Genomic DNA, 18,241 nt, shown 5'->3' on the forward strand with positions numbered 1-18,241 from the left:
AAAGTAGATCGGTCTATGAATATTCACCAATGCTGAGCCTGTAACAGATGACCGAGGCAGAGCCTAATTTAGTGATTAGATAAAAGCAAGACTAACACTGAGACAGGCTGATAGACAGGCAGTCAGGCAGACAGACAGACAGCCGGACAGGCAGACACACAGACAGACAGACAGACAGACAGAAGACAAAACAACATTCTTATTTCCGAGGATAATAGATAACCACTGACGCGCTTTTGTTAACACTATATCCTGAAGATGTCTACATTACACAATATCTAAATAATGGCATAACGTTGTTTGTAATAGAATAGACAGGAAGAAAAAAAAAGAGAACATAAAAAGGTAGACACAGTCGGACCGGACACAATGACACACACTGACACACACACACACACACACACACACACACACACACACACACACACACACACATGATATATGTGTAATACATATTATTGCCAGTACGGATACATCAATATACTCAGTGATCAGTGATCAGTAGTCGGAGATACACATAACAATAACTACATGGGAGGAATCTTCTTTACCAGAGGAAACGTGATTACATTGGTATATAGGCTATATATAGATGTTGTCACAGTGAGGTGCGAGAGAGAGAGAGTGAGAGGGGGGGGGGTACATTTCACTTTGACTTTGTACGAGGGTCATTCAATAAATAAGGTGAATTTTTCGGTATAAGGACTTCTAATACAGATAGAAGCTTACTTTTTTTTCTTTCTTTTTTTCAACGTAGTCTCCCAGCACTGTCACACACTTTTCCCATCTGTGCACAAGCTTCCGTATTCCCTCAGCGTAAAAATCTTTGGACTGATGTCTCAGCCAGTCGCTCCAGGCCTTCCAGGCCTGTCTTCATCCTCAACACTGCTCCGTCCTTGTTTAAACAATTTAGCCCACTTGTAGACATTTTTTTCGGCTGAAACATGTGGCACCATACACAGTTGACATTCTCCTATGAATTTCAACTGGTTTGCACCCTTCAGCAACCAAAAACTTGATAACTGACCGCTGTTCAATCCTGGAGCATGCTTCTTGGTCGGCCATCTTTGTTAATCGCCAAAACTCTCAAAGTTTTTTTTAATCTGCAAAACAAATTAAATCCATGTGAAAAAGAAGTAAAACACAAAAAAAAACAAAAAAAAGTAAGCTTCTATCTGTATTAGAAGTCCTTATACCGAAAAATTCACCTTATTTATTGAATGACCCTCGTATCATGTGAGATAGTGAGTTTCCTGAAATGAACAGCCGTTTCAGTTTCAGTTTCAAGGACTGGGGAATCAGAACAGATTCATCATGAACTGATGTATACGCTACACTACATCTGCCTTATTAAGAAAGAAGAACTTGAAAAGACTGAAAAAGTGGCAAATGACTGACTTTCACATAAACCCATCGCGCTGATCAGTACTTGATGAGAGCCTAATCTAGGTTTGTCAGTGTAAAACATTAATATCAAAATTATATAGAATAATACGACAAAAAGTAAATACGTTCAAATATGGTGAAGGGAAAGATACATGGAAGGCAAATGATTGAATTATTGTTTACTGTGAGTTCACATTCAGCCGTCAAACGCACAGAAGAGCCACTCAATTTATCATGTGACTCAGTAAACAAGTGAATAACATCGTTTGATGTTTTGACAACAGAATTACAGAGGGATGGGGGCGGGAGGGGCGGAAAACCATTTATTCTGTCTTTGAAGACTTGACAAAAGTCAGGTCGTTCGTTTGTTCGTTTGTTTGTTTGTTTTTTCTTTGATATGATATGGAAATAAATGCAAAAACCCAAATAAATGTTTAAGACAGACAGAACATTGAAAGTAGTAATTGAAAGATGCACACAGGAAATTTTGAAACTGAAAATTTCAGTCGTAGACAGGCATAACTTTTTATTCAGATCCAACTGATCGTTTTCAGCTGCCCCCAGAGGTGGAACATCAGTAGCCTTCACTGTCTTGGGTTCACATCTTGTAAGAAACTGTTGCTTTTTTGTTCACACATTCTGCACTGGACACTAAATTGTGTCGGAGCTTACACGAGGCCAGTGAGACCCAGAAAGGACAAAAAAAAAAAAAAAAACAATAATAAGGCGACTGTCTGCGTTAATGAGTTACCTTTTTTTTTCTTCTTCTTTTTTTTTTTTTTTTTTTTTTTTTTTTTTTTTTGTTGTTTTTCTTTTTTCATGTTTATTGTGAAAGCATCAGGGAAATTGGGGGTTGGTCCGCAGTTTATGTGTGTGTTTTAGCCAACGTCCAAAATACAAAAGAGCAAGAGCAATAGATCATACACAATGAAGGATGCCATGTTTAGATTATTTTATAGACGTCATATCGCTGCAGACAGACATTATTATTCTCCTGAACGTCTGGAACACCCCAACGCAGAACGGGATAAGGCAAGGGACACTACTTCTTGATTTAGTAACTTTAGTCATCGTTAGCCTCCCTTCCTGATGACTCACCTACCTCAGTTACAATAGAATTTTAAATGTATTCTTTCTCACTAAAGAAAAAGGTCGCAATTATAGCATTAGGATTTGTGCCGAGGCTTTCAAAAATTATCCAGAATTTTTAAACACAGATATTTTTCATCTGTATTGTATGCATATACAATTTCGTGAAGTTCTGTCCGGATCTGTGGGATTGAGGTAATAGTGACTTCCTCTTTACTCCCGTGTTGGAGAGCCGGTCCCTGACTTTCTGCTTCAACACCAGTTGAAGTTTTGTTTGTTTTTCGTTTTTTTGTTGACAGCATTTAGCAAGCACAATGGCGAACAGACTTCCAGCTGTGGTCGTTGACACCGGTACTGGGTAAGCATACTAGTTTGCTAATCAAGTAAGACTGACGTGTGTTTGATCAGAAGCTGCAAGTTGCAAGGGGTGTGTTCTTCTGCTCGAGTGTGTCGTGTGGTGAACAAAATGTTATCTGAGAGATGTATGTTTCTCATTCTGAAAGTCCTATACCATATGTATGGATGCATCAGACCATGTTACATGGAAAGCAAATATAGTGGGTTTTGTCCCCACTCATCCCTGCGTTTTGACAACTTCAATTGAAAACCGTTGATTTTCTTTGAAACGGCTATCGCCGGAAGTAAAGTGATCTATGATTCGAGACTTCCGTGTTAGTCACTTTGATCCGTTGGACTTGGGGGCGGACCAGCAGTGGGAGTACACTTATGAAATACGAAATCTTGAACACGTAGATTTGGATGCATTTCGGGAAAGACATAAGTTGACATATTGAAAATGCACATTAAAACTATACATGTTTATGAGGCACAGTCCTTGAAAACCAGATTATTTCCACTTAAGCATCAGTATGCAAAATTTCCAAATCAGACAGATTAAAGTTATGAACTTTTAGTGCAGACAGTTTATTCTGACAAATAATCACTTAGAAAAATGAAAAGAATAGTCACTTAGAAAATTTAAAGGAAATACAGTAACTTAATGTTTTCAACCCTGGGGAGTCTACTGCCTTGGCAGGCTTTCATGCCATATTGGTGCTGAAAAACTGCAGACAGTATACTGTTTTTCCTTCAGATTACATGTGGACATATCCAAAAGTACTGTAGAAGTTAATTCCCCTTCCTTACAGTTTATGCCTATGTAGGAACATGAAAACCATTTTTAATGATACAAAATTTGAAGCCAGAGCAATCCTCAGGTGCAGGGCTTAATGAGTTAACACTATAGTTACACTAAGTTTCAAAGCACAAACGTGCTTTAACTTTGAAAGAAAAATGAACAGTAGTAACGAATGTTTTGTCTTGTTCTGCAGCAAGCAGTCATTGCTGTCAGTAATGGGCTTTATTAGGCTTCTAAAATCCTGTATTCTACTTTGAATTTAAACTGTCATTGAATCAGGACTTGGCTCCATGTCAATCCAGGCAGCAGTGCAGGGAGTCTTCTGGTTTGTTTCCTCATGGAAAGGCATGTCAGGCAGCCTGGCTCTTGACAGGTGTCCTTAGACTGTTAATACTGGGACAGCAAGAACAAAACAAAAGAAAAGAAAAAGAAGAGAGCTCACATATGGATGGGGAGGCAGGAGACAAGTTGTGTACAAGTAAGTAGTACCTCAGGGACACATGAACGACAGGACAGCACAGTTGGTTACTCACAGATTTGTCCTCCTGTTATCCAATAGCTTTGGAATTTAGACTTTGCACAAATTATTTTTACATTTCTCAGAATGATTAAAATGTTTCCAAACTAAATGACAATGTCAAATAAAAATGAAATGATAAAATTCATCTCTCGTTTTAAGTCAAAAAGAAAGTTGAAAAGAAATAAATTTATCTCACTCTCTGCATCCTTTTTCTTTATTTATCAATACTGTTTAAGTCTAGGCCAGTATGCTGTTACCATGCAACAGTGAGTGCAATTTTACTACAAAGTCGTAAGAGCATCTAGCAGCTGTTTTGACCTAGTAGGCTAATTTTATTTCTCTGGCTCATGGAAAAAGCAGTTCTTCATCTTCAACAGCCAAGTTCCTATGCTTTATAAACAAGAGAAAAATCATCTAAAAACCTACACAAGCACATAATTTTTATTTGAAGAGTTCTGTAAAATATATGTATCTGAAGTTGGGCCCTTTGTGTATGTGTGTCAGGTACACCAAAATGGGGTATGCAGGAAACACAGAACCTCAGTTCATCTTGCCATCAGCCATTGCTATCAAAGAAGCTGCCAGTGTTGGGGACCAGGCCATCAGACGACTGGGCAAGGGAGTGGAAGATCTTGACTTCTACATCGGTGATGAAGCCTTGAATGCACCTTCATATGCTGTCAAGGTGTGTGGGTGTTTGTTGGTAATTACTAATTGATAGTGAGAAAGAATTTGGTATATTATATGGTTTTGTGAGTATTGAGTGTGTGTGCGTATATGTGTGTGTCCTAATGGACATGAAAGATGTGTGTAATACAGAAGTCAGAACACATGTTTGAAGCAGTTGTGATTTAGTCAGATGGGAAAATGTTTGCACACACACACACACACACACACACACACACACACACACACACACACACACACACACACACACACACACACACACACACACACACACACACACACACACACACATGTAATGTGAGTGGATTTGTTGCAATGTTTTCTATTTTGTTGACCTATTAAAAATGATGATGTAAACTACCAAGTGGTGTTGACAGTGGCCTATCCGCCATGGCATCATTGAGGACTGGGACTTGATGGAAAGGTTTTACGAGCAAGTCATCTTCAAGTACTTGAGAGCAGAGCCAGAGGACCACTACTTTCTGTTGGTAGGCTTCAGTGGTACTTTTCAGTGTTCTCTGTCTGTCCTCTTTGTGTTTCTTGAATGTGATGATTTTGTGTTTGCATATGTGAAATGAGTGACTATAGATGAATGAATGATACGGATTCTTATATAGCACCTATCCTCGGTCAGAGACCAAGCTCTAAGCGCTTTACAAGTACAGGGTCATTTGCACAACATGCTGCCCACCTGGGTAGAGCTGACTGACATTGGGCGCTCATCATTTGTTTCCTGTGTCATTTAATAGGATTTCAGGCATGCACACATACTCACTCAGACAGACGTTTTATGTGTATAGCCATTTTGTTTATTTATCCTGGCAATCATACTCGGGAGGTGTGCATGCTGGGTATGTTCTTGTTTCCATAACCCACTATGACATGGATTTCAGTATCTTTAATGTGTGTATTTGATCTTCTGCGTGTATATACACACAAAGGAGGTTCAAGCACAAGCAGGTCTGTACATATGTTGACCCGGGTGATTGGGAAAATCTCCATCCTTTACCCACCAAGTGCTGTTACGGAGACTTAAACCCGGGATCCTCACATTCCAAGTCCAATGCTTTAACCACTCAGCTGTTGCGCCCGACATTTGGTGTTGAGATGTCAGTTTTAGTTGTGTTCACAATATTAATGCTACTCTTACAGTCTTTGGTTGTGCCATTAAAAGAAATAACAAAAAAAAAAAAAAGGGGGGGGCCGTTAGTGCGGAAAGTTGTTCTTGTAGCTGTATGCATTGTGTGAAGCAAACATGGAGGTTTGACTTCATTTGATCTACTGCCAAAGTAATTTTTAAAGCAATTTTAGCATGACTGTGTACATGTTGAAGGTATAGTATCTGTACTGTTTTCTGTGGGAGAGTTTGAGTGGTTCATGAATGCTAAAAGAAAAACATGAAACTTTGGCTGTTACACAGACGGAGCCTCCACTCAACACACCAGAGAACCGAGAGTACACAGCAGAAATTATGTTTGAATCTTTCAATGTGCCTGGTCTCTACATTGCTGTTCAGGTCAGTTGTTTGTTACCAATAATAGATTAATATGTTGTTGTTTTTTTTATATGAAAAAAAACTTCATGACAGTTTTCATGTGTGTTTGATTTCTAAATGGAACATTTATTCAAGATATGACTGTAGCACAAATATGTTTTGATATGTATATTGGCATCATTGAAAGAAAAAAGATATGTTAGATTAGAAGTGAAATGATTTCTTAAATAAAAATGTATCTGTGTGTTTTGTATGCAAGTAGTGTCAGTTTGTTGTGTGCAAATATTGTCAGTTTGTCTGTCATTGAAGCATTAACAGAATGCATATGCATGCAGATGTACACACACACACACACATGCACAGAACATTCCATTTTGTTTCTTTAATACATATCTAAAAGTGTGTTTAAATTTATGTTTAAACTTCAGATTCTCTCTCTCTCTCTCTCTCTCTCTCTCTCTCTCTCTCTCTCTCTCTTTAATTTATTTTTCATAATTTCTTTTAATTTCTGCCTTTCATCTTTCAGGCTGTGCTGGCCTTAGCTGCCTCCTGGACATCCAGACAGGCAGGAGAGAGAACTTTGACTGGAACTGTCATTGATTCCGGAGATGGTGTCACTCATGTTATCCCTGTGGTGAGCATTGCTAATGTGACTGCTAGGACCTAGTTATGCTGAAGACTGCTTTATCGGCTTTTCAAAGTCCTCCTAACAAGCATTATTCACAAGTAGACTGTAATTGATATTGTAGCTGAGGGTGGAAGGTGGCCGAATGGTGTAGGAGGAAAGTGGCAGAATGGTTGGGATGCTCACCTGCAAGTACAGAGTCCTTGAGGGTGTGGGTTCAATTTCCACTGTGGCCCTTTCTCGCAAGTTTTACAGGAAAATTATACTGAGCATCTAGTTATTCTGGTAAGATGATAAACCAAGGTCCTGTGTGCAGCATTCGCTTGACGCACTAAAAAAAGACCCCTTGGCAATGAGAGTGTTGTCCTCTGGCAAAAATCTATAAAAGAAATCCACTGATAGGTACACAAATATACATATGCATGCACTCAAAATCGTTGAACAAAAGTATTAAATGTTGTTCAAAGCGTCCATGATTGGAAGATGTACGTTATGGATTGCAATGTAGAAGTATGACACATGTTGTTTTTTCCTGATTCATTGAGTTGCGCCAGAACATTGCTCTGGCATCAAAATTCATCTACTGTAAAGTTCGGTCTATTGAGCGTACTGGTATATAAGCTGCACCCACTAAAATTTGGAAAAAATTGAACTTTATACATACATAAGCTGCACTGGCTTATTAGCCGCACTTATTTCAGGTACCGGAACACATACTGATACTACAGAAAAGCTGTCAATACTGTAGGTTATGAAATAAACACAAGTGGGAACAACACAAAGAAAAGCAAGCGAAAATACTGCTTGTGCCACAAAAAAAATAAATAAATAAACACAACGAAAATAAGATCCATAATTTAGGGATAGTCAAATTTATTCAACGTCATCCTGCTCGCTGAATCCATTGAAATCTTCGTCTTCAGTGTCAGCTTCCTCTGCCATCTTGTCACTGACTTCAGCCTCGCTTTCACTTCATGAACATGAAGGTGGAGGTCGCTGCTGGTTCGTCACTTGCACTGTCGTCTGCTAGGTCGATCGCCTTCAATTTGAAGGCTGCATCATAGGCATAACGTCGCGTTTTCGGCATGATGAGGGTGTACGCTTGAGCAGAGTAGAACTGAATGCTGATCTAAAGGCTTTAATGTGTGCGGATTTGATTTATAAAACGTGAACAGTTAGCACACTATCCTGAAGCTCATCCAAAAATTCATGGACAGAAATCATGATTTTGATGAGTTGAAGGGCAGCTAAGAATAGACGAGAACGTGACACTCCCGGGATCGTTAAAATCTTCAAATAAGCCGCTCATTGTATATGACGCAGAGGTTGAAGCTGGAGTAAAAAGTCGCGGCTTATAGACCAAACTGTACAGTAATTAAAAGTTTTCACATTCCTGCACATGTATAAACTACAAGGAACAGGAACTAACTTCTACAGTAGTTCTGGATTTGTCCACATGTAATACGGAAGAAATGTGATACGGTATTTTCTGTATTTTTCCACATCAGGATGGCATGGAAGCCTACTTAGGCTTTAAACTCCCCAGGGTTGAATGGGTTAAAGGATGTGGGTTTGTTTGTTTTGTTTTGTTTTTATTTGTTTTTTTAGACAAAGGGATATTATGAACTTAGAAGCATCATGGATCAATTAACTTTCAATGTTGACTTTACTTTTAGGCGGAAGGATATGTCATCGGAAGCTGTATAAAGCATATACCCATCGCTGGAAGAGACATCACATACTTCATTCAGCAACTGCTTCGAGAGCGGGAAGTTGGCATTCCTCCAGAACAGTCCTTGGAAACTGCTAAAGCTATCAAGGTGAAGGGTCTGGATGTTGCTGTGTGACTGTGTTGGATTTTCTTGTCTTGTGGAGGTCAGGGTTGGTGTGTGCGTGTATGACATGAAATTGATTTTAACAATTCAAGACAGTCTTCAGTACATATGTATGTATACTGCTTTGCCTGCATTTGAAATGAGTGGTAAGTTTATGCCTTCTTCGTTAGGAGGTGCTTTAAAATGATGTTGACAGCACTGCTGTCATTGTCACCAGAATGTGTCTCCGTTTCCAAGGGCCTTGTGGGAGTGGGCAATATCAGGCATCTGTGAAAACAGCAGTGTCAAACAGATATCTCTGAAAGCAATCAGCAAACATAGCTTTTAGACTTAGTGGTATCTATCGTTGCATAGTATGACCTTGATTAGAATCCTGTTTAGTCTTTTGACTAGATTTTTTGGAGAGGCAGGAGCGCTTGGCTGTTTGGCTGAGGAAGATAAAAACTTGGTGTTTAAGATGGTTTTTTTAATACAAAGTCAAACATGCAAAATTGAAGCATACTTCTAATTTAAGTAGTCAGCATTGGTGTGTTCTTTCTGCCAGTTAGTGACCCAAATCAAGTCAGTTGCTTTTTAATTTGTGGTGTTTTTGTTTTTGTTTTTTTTAATTTCAGGAACGCTTCAGCTATGTGTGTCCTGATGTGGCCAAAGAGTTTGCTAAGTATGACACGGACCCGGGCAAGTGGCTGAAGAAATATGAGGGAGTCAACTCAATCAACAAGCAAATATTCAGCGTGGACGTTGGCTATGAGCGTTTCCTGGGGCCAGAAATCTTCTTCCACCCAGAGTTCTCCAACCCTGACTTCACCATGCCTATCTCGGAGGTTGTGGACGAGGTCATCCAGAACTGCCCCATTGACGTCCGCAGAGGGCTCTACAAGGTGGATACCTGTTGTTTTGTGTGTATGTGTTGGTGTGATTTTTTTTTTCTTTCTTTCTTTTTTTTTTTTTTTTTTTTTTTTTTTTGGGGGGGGTTTGTTTCAATCTTGATTGATTTACTACTGGAGCACAAGATTTTGTGCTTGGTTGGTCATATATAATTTGTTTCCCCTGATGTGAAGAACCCTTTACAAGGAGGAAAAGAAAGAAAATATGAAAGGGGTACATACAGTTTGCTTGGCTGTGAGTGTAAAGTATCTTGGTCAGGTTCAAAGAGAAGTTAGGCTCAGGTTGGTTTTTTTCAGAGGGGGGAGGGCCTGAAGGGGTGAGAGGGGATGGTTCAAAGCCTTTATAAAAGGTACTTTGATGATCAAAGGTCTGTCAAGGATTTCTCAACAGATTTCACAGGACTGTAAAATCATGAACCACACTGGATCCAAGATTGATCTCTTTTTTTTCTTTCTTTTTTTCAACTGACTTTTTTAGACTGGCTTGTCTGTTTGAGGGATATTTTGCAGTTCATTTGCAGCTTTTCTACTTTTACCACAGATTGTGCTGGCTCTCCACTTAACTTTTTTTTTTTTTCTAGAACATTGTGCTGTCGGGTGGATCCACTATGTTCCGTGACTTTGGGCGCAAGGTTCAGCGTGATGTGAAGAGAGTGGTAGATGCCAGGCTGAAAGCCAGTGAAGAACTCAGTCAAGGTCGTATCAAGGTGAGCAGATGTGTGTGTGTGTGTGCGCGCATGTGTGTGTTCTAACTGTGTCCGTGTGTTCACACAGCACATCGGCAAGAACTGTAGCGGCGCCCACTTTCCCACGGCCTAGGGTGTCTGGCATCCATTCCACTCATAAACTCTGCCCCGCAAGTGACCCGGTCAAGGATAGATGACACGACTGGTGGGAAGTTCAAAGTGCTTACCGCTTGAACCAAATTTCCGGGCTTCAGGAAGGAAAGGGGACATTCTGTGCAGCACGGTTTTCTGGCTTCAAGGAACAGGCATGAGATTTTTCCAACTGTAGTCGGATTTCCGACCGAAAATTGGCTCCAGATGGCATTTTTGAGATTCATGTAAATCCGTTGAGAAAATCGGAGGGGGGGGGGGGGGGGGGGGGAGGTTTTTTTTTCCAATCCACGAAGGTTGCACGAACGTTGTTCGACCGATCGACAAGACAGACCCACAGCATTTGCTAAAATACCCCATGTTAAAGGATGTTTGGATAAGCGAACCAATTTAGAATAAGTGTTCCGTTGCTCCTCTGTCGTCATTCAGCTTATCCGTGTTCGGTTCGGATTACAAAACTCGCTCGCGGGCTTCACGACTTGCAAAGATACCTGATTTCACCGATCGTCTTCAGTCATTGACAAAATGAGAAAACTCACAAAGGATTAGAGGATTTTTGCAGCAGAGATTTATAAAGGAGTGAATAATAAGTGGAACTGAGTCTGGCATGATGAGATCTTGATAACCGAAGTGAATAATAAAAAAATAACTTGACGGGTAGGCGACTCCATTCACAAAATTGACACCGCGGGCAAGGCCAAGTGTGACTGGTGTCAGATTGTATGGGTGTAGCTCTTCAGTCTAGGCACAGAAATCTGTTTTCGCATTTGCATTAAAAAATGGAGCGTCCGTTTTCTTGAAGAAAAAAGAAAGAAAGAAAAAGCCGATGGGCCGTTCTATATCGTTTACCAATGATCTGTCAAAAATGAAAACAGAATGCTCTTTCGAAAGCGTCGTTTGCTGACCCCTTGAGACGCGATCCATTGACTTGTCAGAGCACCAAAATCGAAGTCCGAAAGTTTCCTAATGCACTGTGAAAAGCACGCACGCACCCACATGCACACACATGTGGTCAATCACACACACACACACACACACACACACACACACACACACACACACACACACACACACACACACACACACACACACACACACACACACACACACACACACACACACACACAAACAAAACAAAACAAAAAAACAGGGCACGCACAGAGCACGCACAGATACACCAGTGCTGCAATCTCCATCCCCTTCAGCAAAAGCTGCCAATGTTTGCCACTGGATTGGGATTGAAACAGAAACTTTGTAGCAACTTATTGATGTCAAGGGCTTTTTCTGTACAGACAGTTCATGGCAAGAGTCAGTGTATTTAGATTTGAGACCTATAGCAGGCCAGATTACCAAAGCGGTTACACACACACGCACAGACACAGAGCTGAATTGAATTGCGCATGCACACACACACACACACACACACACACACACACACACACACTTTGTAAAAACCACATGAATGCATTCACATATACACATACTCTGTTTTTTATTTACCTCTCTCTCTCCTTCACACTTGCACATGTGCACACATAATATTATGAGCGCTCGCACAGAGCTTAATAATACGCACATGCGCGCGCACACACACACTCTCTCTCTTTCAAGCACACACACACACACACGGAGATTGAAAACAGACACACACACACACACACACACAGAGAATTGTATTTAAAATAATGCACATATATGCACACATACAGACTTGTACTTTTTCCTCCCACCTTCCCCCCTCTCTCTGTGTCTCTTTGTCCCTCTCTACCTCTTTCTGTCTCTCTCTCTTTTGCATATACACACACAGTTGTATTGAAAACACGCGGAGAGAGAGATCTATTGAATTTGAAAGCAGTGCATACACATTCTGTCTTCCTCCCTCTCTCTCTTGTTTACACACAGTTGAATTGAAACCACACATACACATGCGCGTGCGCACTTGCGCTCGCTTGCTGTCTCTCTCTCTCTCTCTCTTTCTTTCTTTCTCCCCTGAACACACACACACACACACACACACACACACACACACAGACTGTGTCCATGCTGGAGAACTCTCCGCGGATCCGCTATTTTCAGCGGAAGAGCAGTTGATTTCAGAGAGAAAAAAATCACTCCCCAACCCCCCCCCCCCTCCTGCAGACTTCACTTTCATGATTTGCTGAGGTACCCCTCCCCTCTCTCTTGAGTCTCCTACCAGTGCTGAGGGAAGGGAGGGTAGGAGGGGGGGGGGTATGAAACCACTGTCAATGACTGGCAATTTTGGCATTGAGCCAAGACACTGACCACTAGCTCTAGCTGAGAATCCTTGACTGCTGAAAGTGATATAACCAGTCACAGACCCACCCCCTCCTCCCTCCAATCATTCCACTTCCCACTTTCTTTCCTCAACCAATACACATGCATGTTTGTGGAACAGAGACAACAGCTGAAGAGACCAGATGGTCATTTATATTGGTACAGTGTAAACTTGTGTGCTAAGAACATTTTCCTTGAAAACACACACACACACACACACACACACACACACTTACACTCACTCACTCACTCACACAAAGAGTTTAACACACAGAGAGTTGTATTTAAAGCAGTGCACATACATGAACTTTAACTCTTTCCTCCCATGTCCCGCCCGACCCCTATTCTAAATCTCTTTGTCTGTCTGTCTCTCTTTCTCACATACACACAGACAGTTGCATTGAAACCACACACACACACACACACGATTTTGAAAATCATGCCCCCAAGGCTCACTTTACATGTTTGGAAGCAAAAACACTTCAGTTTAGGAAGAATTGGACTGATTTTTTGTCTTGTCTTCTGTGGGTTGGAATACCTCAGCAGCATTGGTGGCCCGCAAGTGCAGATTTTAGGGTTTGAAATTGAGAAAAACCTTCAGCTTCAGGGGGCTTTACCACCAGACCCCCACCAGGGGCGTTGCCCCACGGGCCCCCACTGGGGGCCTTCTGCGGCCCCCAGACCCCCACCTTTCAGACTCAATCACAATTTCCCAATCTCATGCCTGTTCCCCCTGTCTGTCTTCTCTCCCTTCTTCTCTTGCCTTTTCTCTTCGCATCTTGTTCACACCCAAGGAAACAAATGATGAATGCCTTAATGCAGCTGTCAGTTGGCTGTAGGCAGTTTATTGTGCAAATGATTCTATAAAGCACTTAAGACTTTGGCCTGACCAAAGATAGGTGCTATAGAGAGTAACAGTGATGATAATAATCGTATTTGTAATGTCTCATGTTTCAGCCCAAGCCCATTGAGGTGCAGGTGATCACTCACCACATGCAACGCTATGCCGTGTGGTTTGGAGGCAGTATGCTGGCATCCACGGTGAGTGAATTAGATTGAGATTTGCTGCATTGAGCAGAAACAGTTCACTGCCAGTGTCGTAATTTTTTTTTTTTTTATGTGATGATATGACTGTGAGAGGTGTAAAGCATTTTGAGCATATGGTACTATACATTGGAATGAAAAGTCAGACTTATAGGCTTTATATAGAACATTTATATGGGTAATTGTTGGATTGTGCCAAGTGTAAGCAGGACTAGCCCATAAGAAGTTCTGGGAAACATTGGGTCTAGTGAGAATTGAAGCAAATGTGGGGAGAAGATGCATTTCTTTTTCTTCATTTTTCCAAAGAAATAGTCTTCTTATTCTTTTCTGATATATTACAGTAATTTCATTTCTCTTGTGATTGATATGCTTCACACACACACGCATACACACATGCGCATACATACACACACACACACACACACACACACACACACACACACACATATATATTTTAAGTCCATTGTAATTCCAGCAAATTCATTCTATCCACCTAACTGGCTTACAAACATTAAGATGGAAGACTCATCTGTTCATTTTATTTCAATGTTGGCAGCCGGAGTTCTATCAAGTATGCCACACGAAAGCTGATTACGATGAGCACGGGCCCAGTATATGTCGCCACAACCCTGTCTTTGGCACCATGGCTTAGGTCCACTGTTTCCCATGGCAACTGCTTCTTCATGAACGCTGTATGCATCACTGGCTATTAGGGGAAGGAAGTTGTGCTGGATGAAACACAGTGCACCAGGCCTTAAGAGAAAAAAAAAGTATGCATCTGGTGTGTTTTCCACAAGTTAAAAAAAAGAAAAAGAAAGTGAGGGGGGATAAAAGATGAATGAATGGTGACTGCCAATTCCATTTCTTCGCCTAACCCCCAGTCTCCCACTTCCTGCTCTTGAAAATCTTGTCTAAGAGAGATGAACTGAGAGTGTAAGTTTGTGAATGAAAGTGTCTTGTGTTCTATGATGATATATAATCTTCACAGTCTAGATTTCTGGGGTTGTTTTTCCTTCCAGTTCTTTTAAACTTTTTTTTTTTTTTTTTTTTTTTTCAGAATGATTGGTGATATGTTTTCCACACAAATCTTCCATGAAATTTTTATATGTATGTTTGTTTATTGTAACATACTTTTGTGACTCTGGTGGGGTACTGACATCTGTTGTGTGGGCAATGGATGGTTAACTTTCAATCCAAGAGCAAGGTAGTGGGTTTTTTTGTTTGTTTTGTTTTGATTTGGTTTTTGTATATGTGGAGATTTTTAGCGAAGGGCAAGTTAGTGGGGGGTTTTGTTGTTTGTTTTGATTTGTGTGTGTGTGTGTGTATGGAGAATTTTAGCATTTTGTACACTTTTACTATGGGCATTGCTTTGCAGCCAACAGAACTACTTCTGGGTTATGCTGGATGTTTTTTTTTAAGTGTTCCTTTGGTGGGGTTTTTGTTGTTGTTGTTGTTAGGTGTGCAGCAAATAGTCAGCAGACCTAACCCCATGTTATCATTTTTATCATGCCTTTTTTGTGGGTTTTTTATTTCAAGAAATACTTGTCACGTGGATACAGCAACAGCAAAAAAAATTAACTCATTCTTTGCAGCCTGCATTTTCCCTTTTCCCTTTTTACTACACTCTGGGTCATTAAATTAGTCGATTTGATAAACAGTTTGTAGTTGTGTTATTTATCATGATATCACACTTTGGATCAATAGACTAGTGAATTTAGTAAACAGTTTCTAATTTTTATCAGTACAGTCTCTTGTGTTGGGTTATAAGTTATCCCATCCCTATCTGTCTCTTCTAACATAAAAGACATTGCCCTTGTTTCTCCTCTCTCTCTCTCTCTCTCTCTCTCTCTCTCTCTCTCTATCTATCTATCTATCTCTCTATCTCTCTCTCTATCCCTCTCTCTCTCTCTCTCTCTCTCTCTCTCTCTCTCTCTCTCTCTCATTATTACTTGCCCTTTTAATCAGCCAGGGTTATCCGTCTTATACATTAGATCAACAGCTAGAAGTCATACAGTAACGAATCCAGTAAGAAGTCATTTTCATCATTTAACCAGCCCAGTAAGAAGTCTTTCTTTCAATCATTTATTTATTCTATTGAAAAGTCGTTTCATCATTTAACTTGCCACATCATGAAATCATGTATATGGCTGATGACACAAGTGGCTAATAGTTAAGGGGTTTGTGTGTTTTTTAAATCTAACCTCTTCATATGCTCATGAAAACATGATGTACTATATTATACCTGCTTAGATTTGTAATTAAGAATAGAAAACAGTGTGAGAATCATATGCCTGACTAAACAACAGGATTTAGACAAAATCTGAGTGGATTGCAGTTATCTTTTCCTTGGGAAATATTGTCATCAGAATTGCTGTAAGTCATATAAACCACTCATGCTTTATTCAGTTTATTGATGTGTACACTGGTTTTGGAGTCTTATGTTGTTGCACTGGGTTCGTTGCAAACCATCTACCTATTTTCCTGTTAGATATTCCGCTGATTTGTTGTTTTTGGGTGGGGTCCTTTTTTTTTCTTTTCTTTTTTTAAACTATAGAAATCACAGTAGTTGTAGGTGTGGATATAGCTACTATGATGTGAATACCACCAAATTGGGCAGTCCTTGCTGACCAAATTTCAAATCCCAAATAGCAATGGTAAAAGTGTAAACTTTGCTAAGCAGTCTTTTTCAATATTTGTAATATCTTGTCATGCATTTATCATTTTTATTTTACTTTTATTTTGAAATAATGATATAGGCACCTGATAAGTTTCCATATAAAAGCATAAAAAGAAGTTTTGTGCTGTATCTTTCAAAATGGTGCATTATCTCTTATTTCCTTGGCATACATGAAGTGGGAGACTTTTCAAAGCAGATATATAGTTTTCTTTTCTTTTCTTTAAAGCGGGCAATATTGGGTTGTGAATATTTGCTCACACTCTTGCTAACAGTTTCCACATTAACTAATAAAATATTCATATCCACAAATATCATTTTTACAGGATCACTTGTTTTTGAAATAAGGAATGAAACAATGATGAATGAATATGTGATGTCTGTTTAACTCACTCAGTACGGCCAGTCTTCTCTTCTCCTCTGCACAGACCCTTCGGATGTCCAGTGGGTGTCTGAATGATCCAACCTTTAGCTTCCGTCGTCAGAATTGTGGTATTCTTTGTCAACATTCACCTCTTCAGTATAATAGCCTTCCCCTTGCAATATTTTGATGATGGTAATTGGGGAGAAACACTGTTAACGTCAGCTCTTTCGCCGTTCGTATGGAGAGAGTTAAACTGATGGAGAGTACAGCCATATTTGTATAGGATGCAGCCATATATATGTAATATTGGAGTCGCAGTTGAGAAATTAGTGACCGGTTTGCTTTTGCAGACAGACATACATTGTGGTCAGATACAAGGGAGAAAAGTCCTAGAAGTTAGTATTGCTTCACACATTCGAGCAATGCGTCTTGTTGTAAACTTGAGCCTCTCTTTCATCTAAACTGAACTTATTGATATTGTCATGATGAAGATCAGAGAGTTTTGTGATAAAATTGTTGTCAGGTGAAAGTATTACACTTGGAGAAAACTTCTAGATTTACATGTAGCTACTGTTGTGGGATGGACAGGGTGATGAATGTGTGGGGGGTCTCTGTACGTAAGAGTAAATGATGCGGGAAACAAGATAAATGTTACAACAGTTTCTTTTTTCTGTTTGTGCCTGTGTAATGGTCTTGTTTCTTGTCAGCTGCCAAAGTCTGTCAGTTGTGAAGTTAGGAGGAAGCCGCTTACTCTTGGGATTGCTGTACTCTCAGGTGTACTTTTCCTTTTGGGGGGTTTTGTTAAGTTTTGGTTTTTGTTGTTGTTTTTTCTTTCTGACTTGTGCTTGTTTTCGCCCCCTCCTATGAGCTCATTCACATACATGTCATAGCCGTCACAATGTTTACAGCATTCTGTAGAACATCAGGACCACAGTGTCTGTGTATTTTGCCTTGCTTGGTTTGATGTGTGTTTCCAGTGGTGGTTAGAGTGTGTGAAAGGTCATGAACAATGTACAGGTTCACTTCAAGTATATTTATGCTGTTACATTAAGTACACTTTTAGATTCATTGTATTCATACCATATTCCTGTATAATCTTAATGATAACAATATTGTTAAACTGATTATGGGAATGTAAAGTATGTAAACTCATGTTGATGAACATGTGTCTTTTGTTTTGTTTTTAAATGATTTTGCTAAAAAAGAGTGAATGATTTTGTGAAGTTTGGTTGATTTTTATTCTAAGGTGTTTCCTCAAGCATGCACAGTATTTACATACACTCAATCCCCTCTCTCTTCTCTACCATCTCTACACCCCCAACCCCTCCCCTCACACACACACACACACACACACACACACACACAC

At 40.0% G+C, this 18,241-nt stretch overlaps 1 protein-coding gene across 1 annotated transcript; it reads left to right on the top strand.

Moving 5' to 3' along the window:
- Nucleotides 1-2,680: 2,680 nt before the first annotated feature.
- LOC143301082 (actin-related protein 3-A) lies at nt 2,681-18,241 on the top strand. The gene is made up of 10 exons (XM_076615133.1): nt 2,681-2,833; nt 4,638-4,818; nt 5,198-5,308; nt 6,241-6,336; nt 6,842-6,949; nt 8,617-8,760; nt 9,390-9,656; nt 10,244-10,369; nt 13,751-13,834; nt 14,394-18,241. The coding sequence occupies exons 1-10, from the start codon at nt 2,790-2,792 to the stop codon at nt 14,487-14,489; spliced, it is 1,257 nt and encodes a 418-aa protein (XP_076471248.1). The 5' UTR covers nt 2,681-2,789; the 3' UTR covers nt 14,490-18,241.

This window comes from Babylonia areolata, chromosome 1 (assembly GCF_041734735.1).
Source record: "Babylonia areolata isolate BAREFJ2019XMU chromosome 1, ASM4173473v1, whole genome shotgun sequence".
NCBI lineage: Eukaryota > Metazoa > Mollusca > Gastropoda > Neogastropoda > Buccinidae > Babylonia > Babylonia areolata.

Coding starts and splice junctions, on each gene's coding strand:
- LOC143301082 (XM_076615133.1), top strand. CDS start 2,790: ATGGCGAACAGACTTCCAGCTGTGGTCGTTGACACCGGTACTGG. Junction 5,309..6,240: donor AGGACCACTACTTTCTGTTG/GTAGGCTTCAGT, acceptor GCTGTTACACAG/ACGGAGCCTCCACTCAACAC. Junction 8,761..9,389: donor AAACTGCTAAAGCTATCAAG/GTGAAGGGTCTG, acceptor TTTTAATTTCAG/GAACGCTTCAGCTATGTGTG.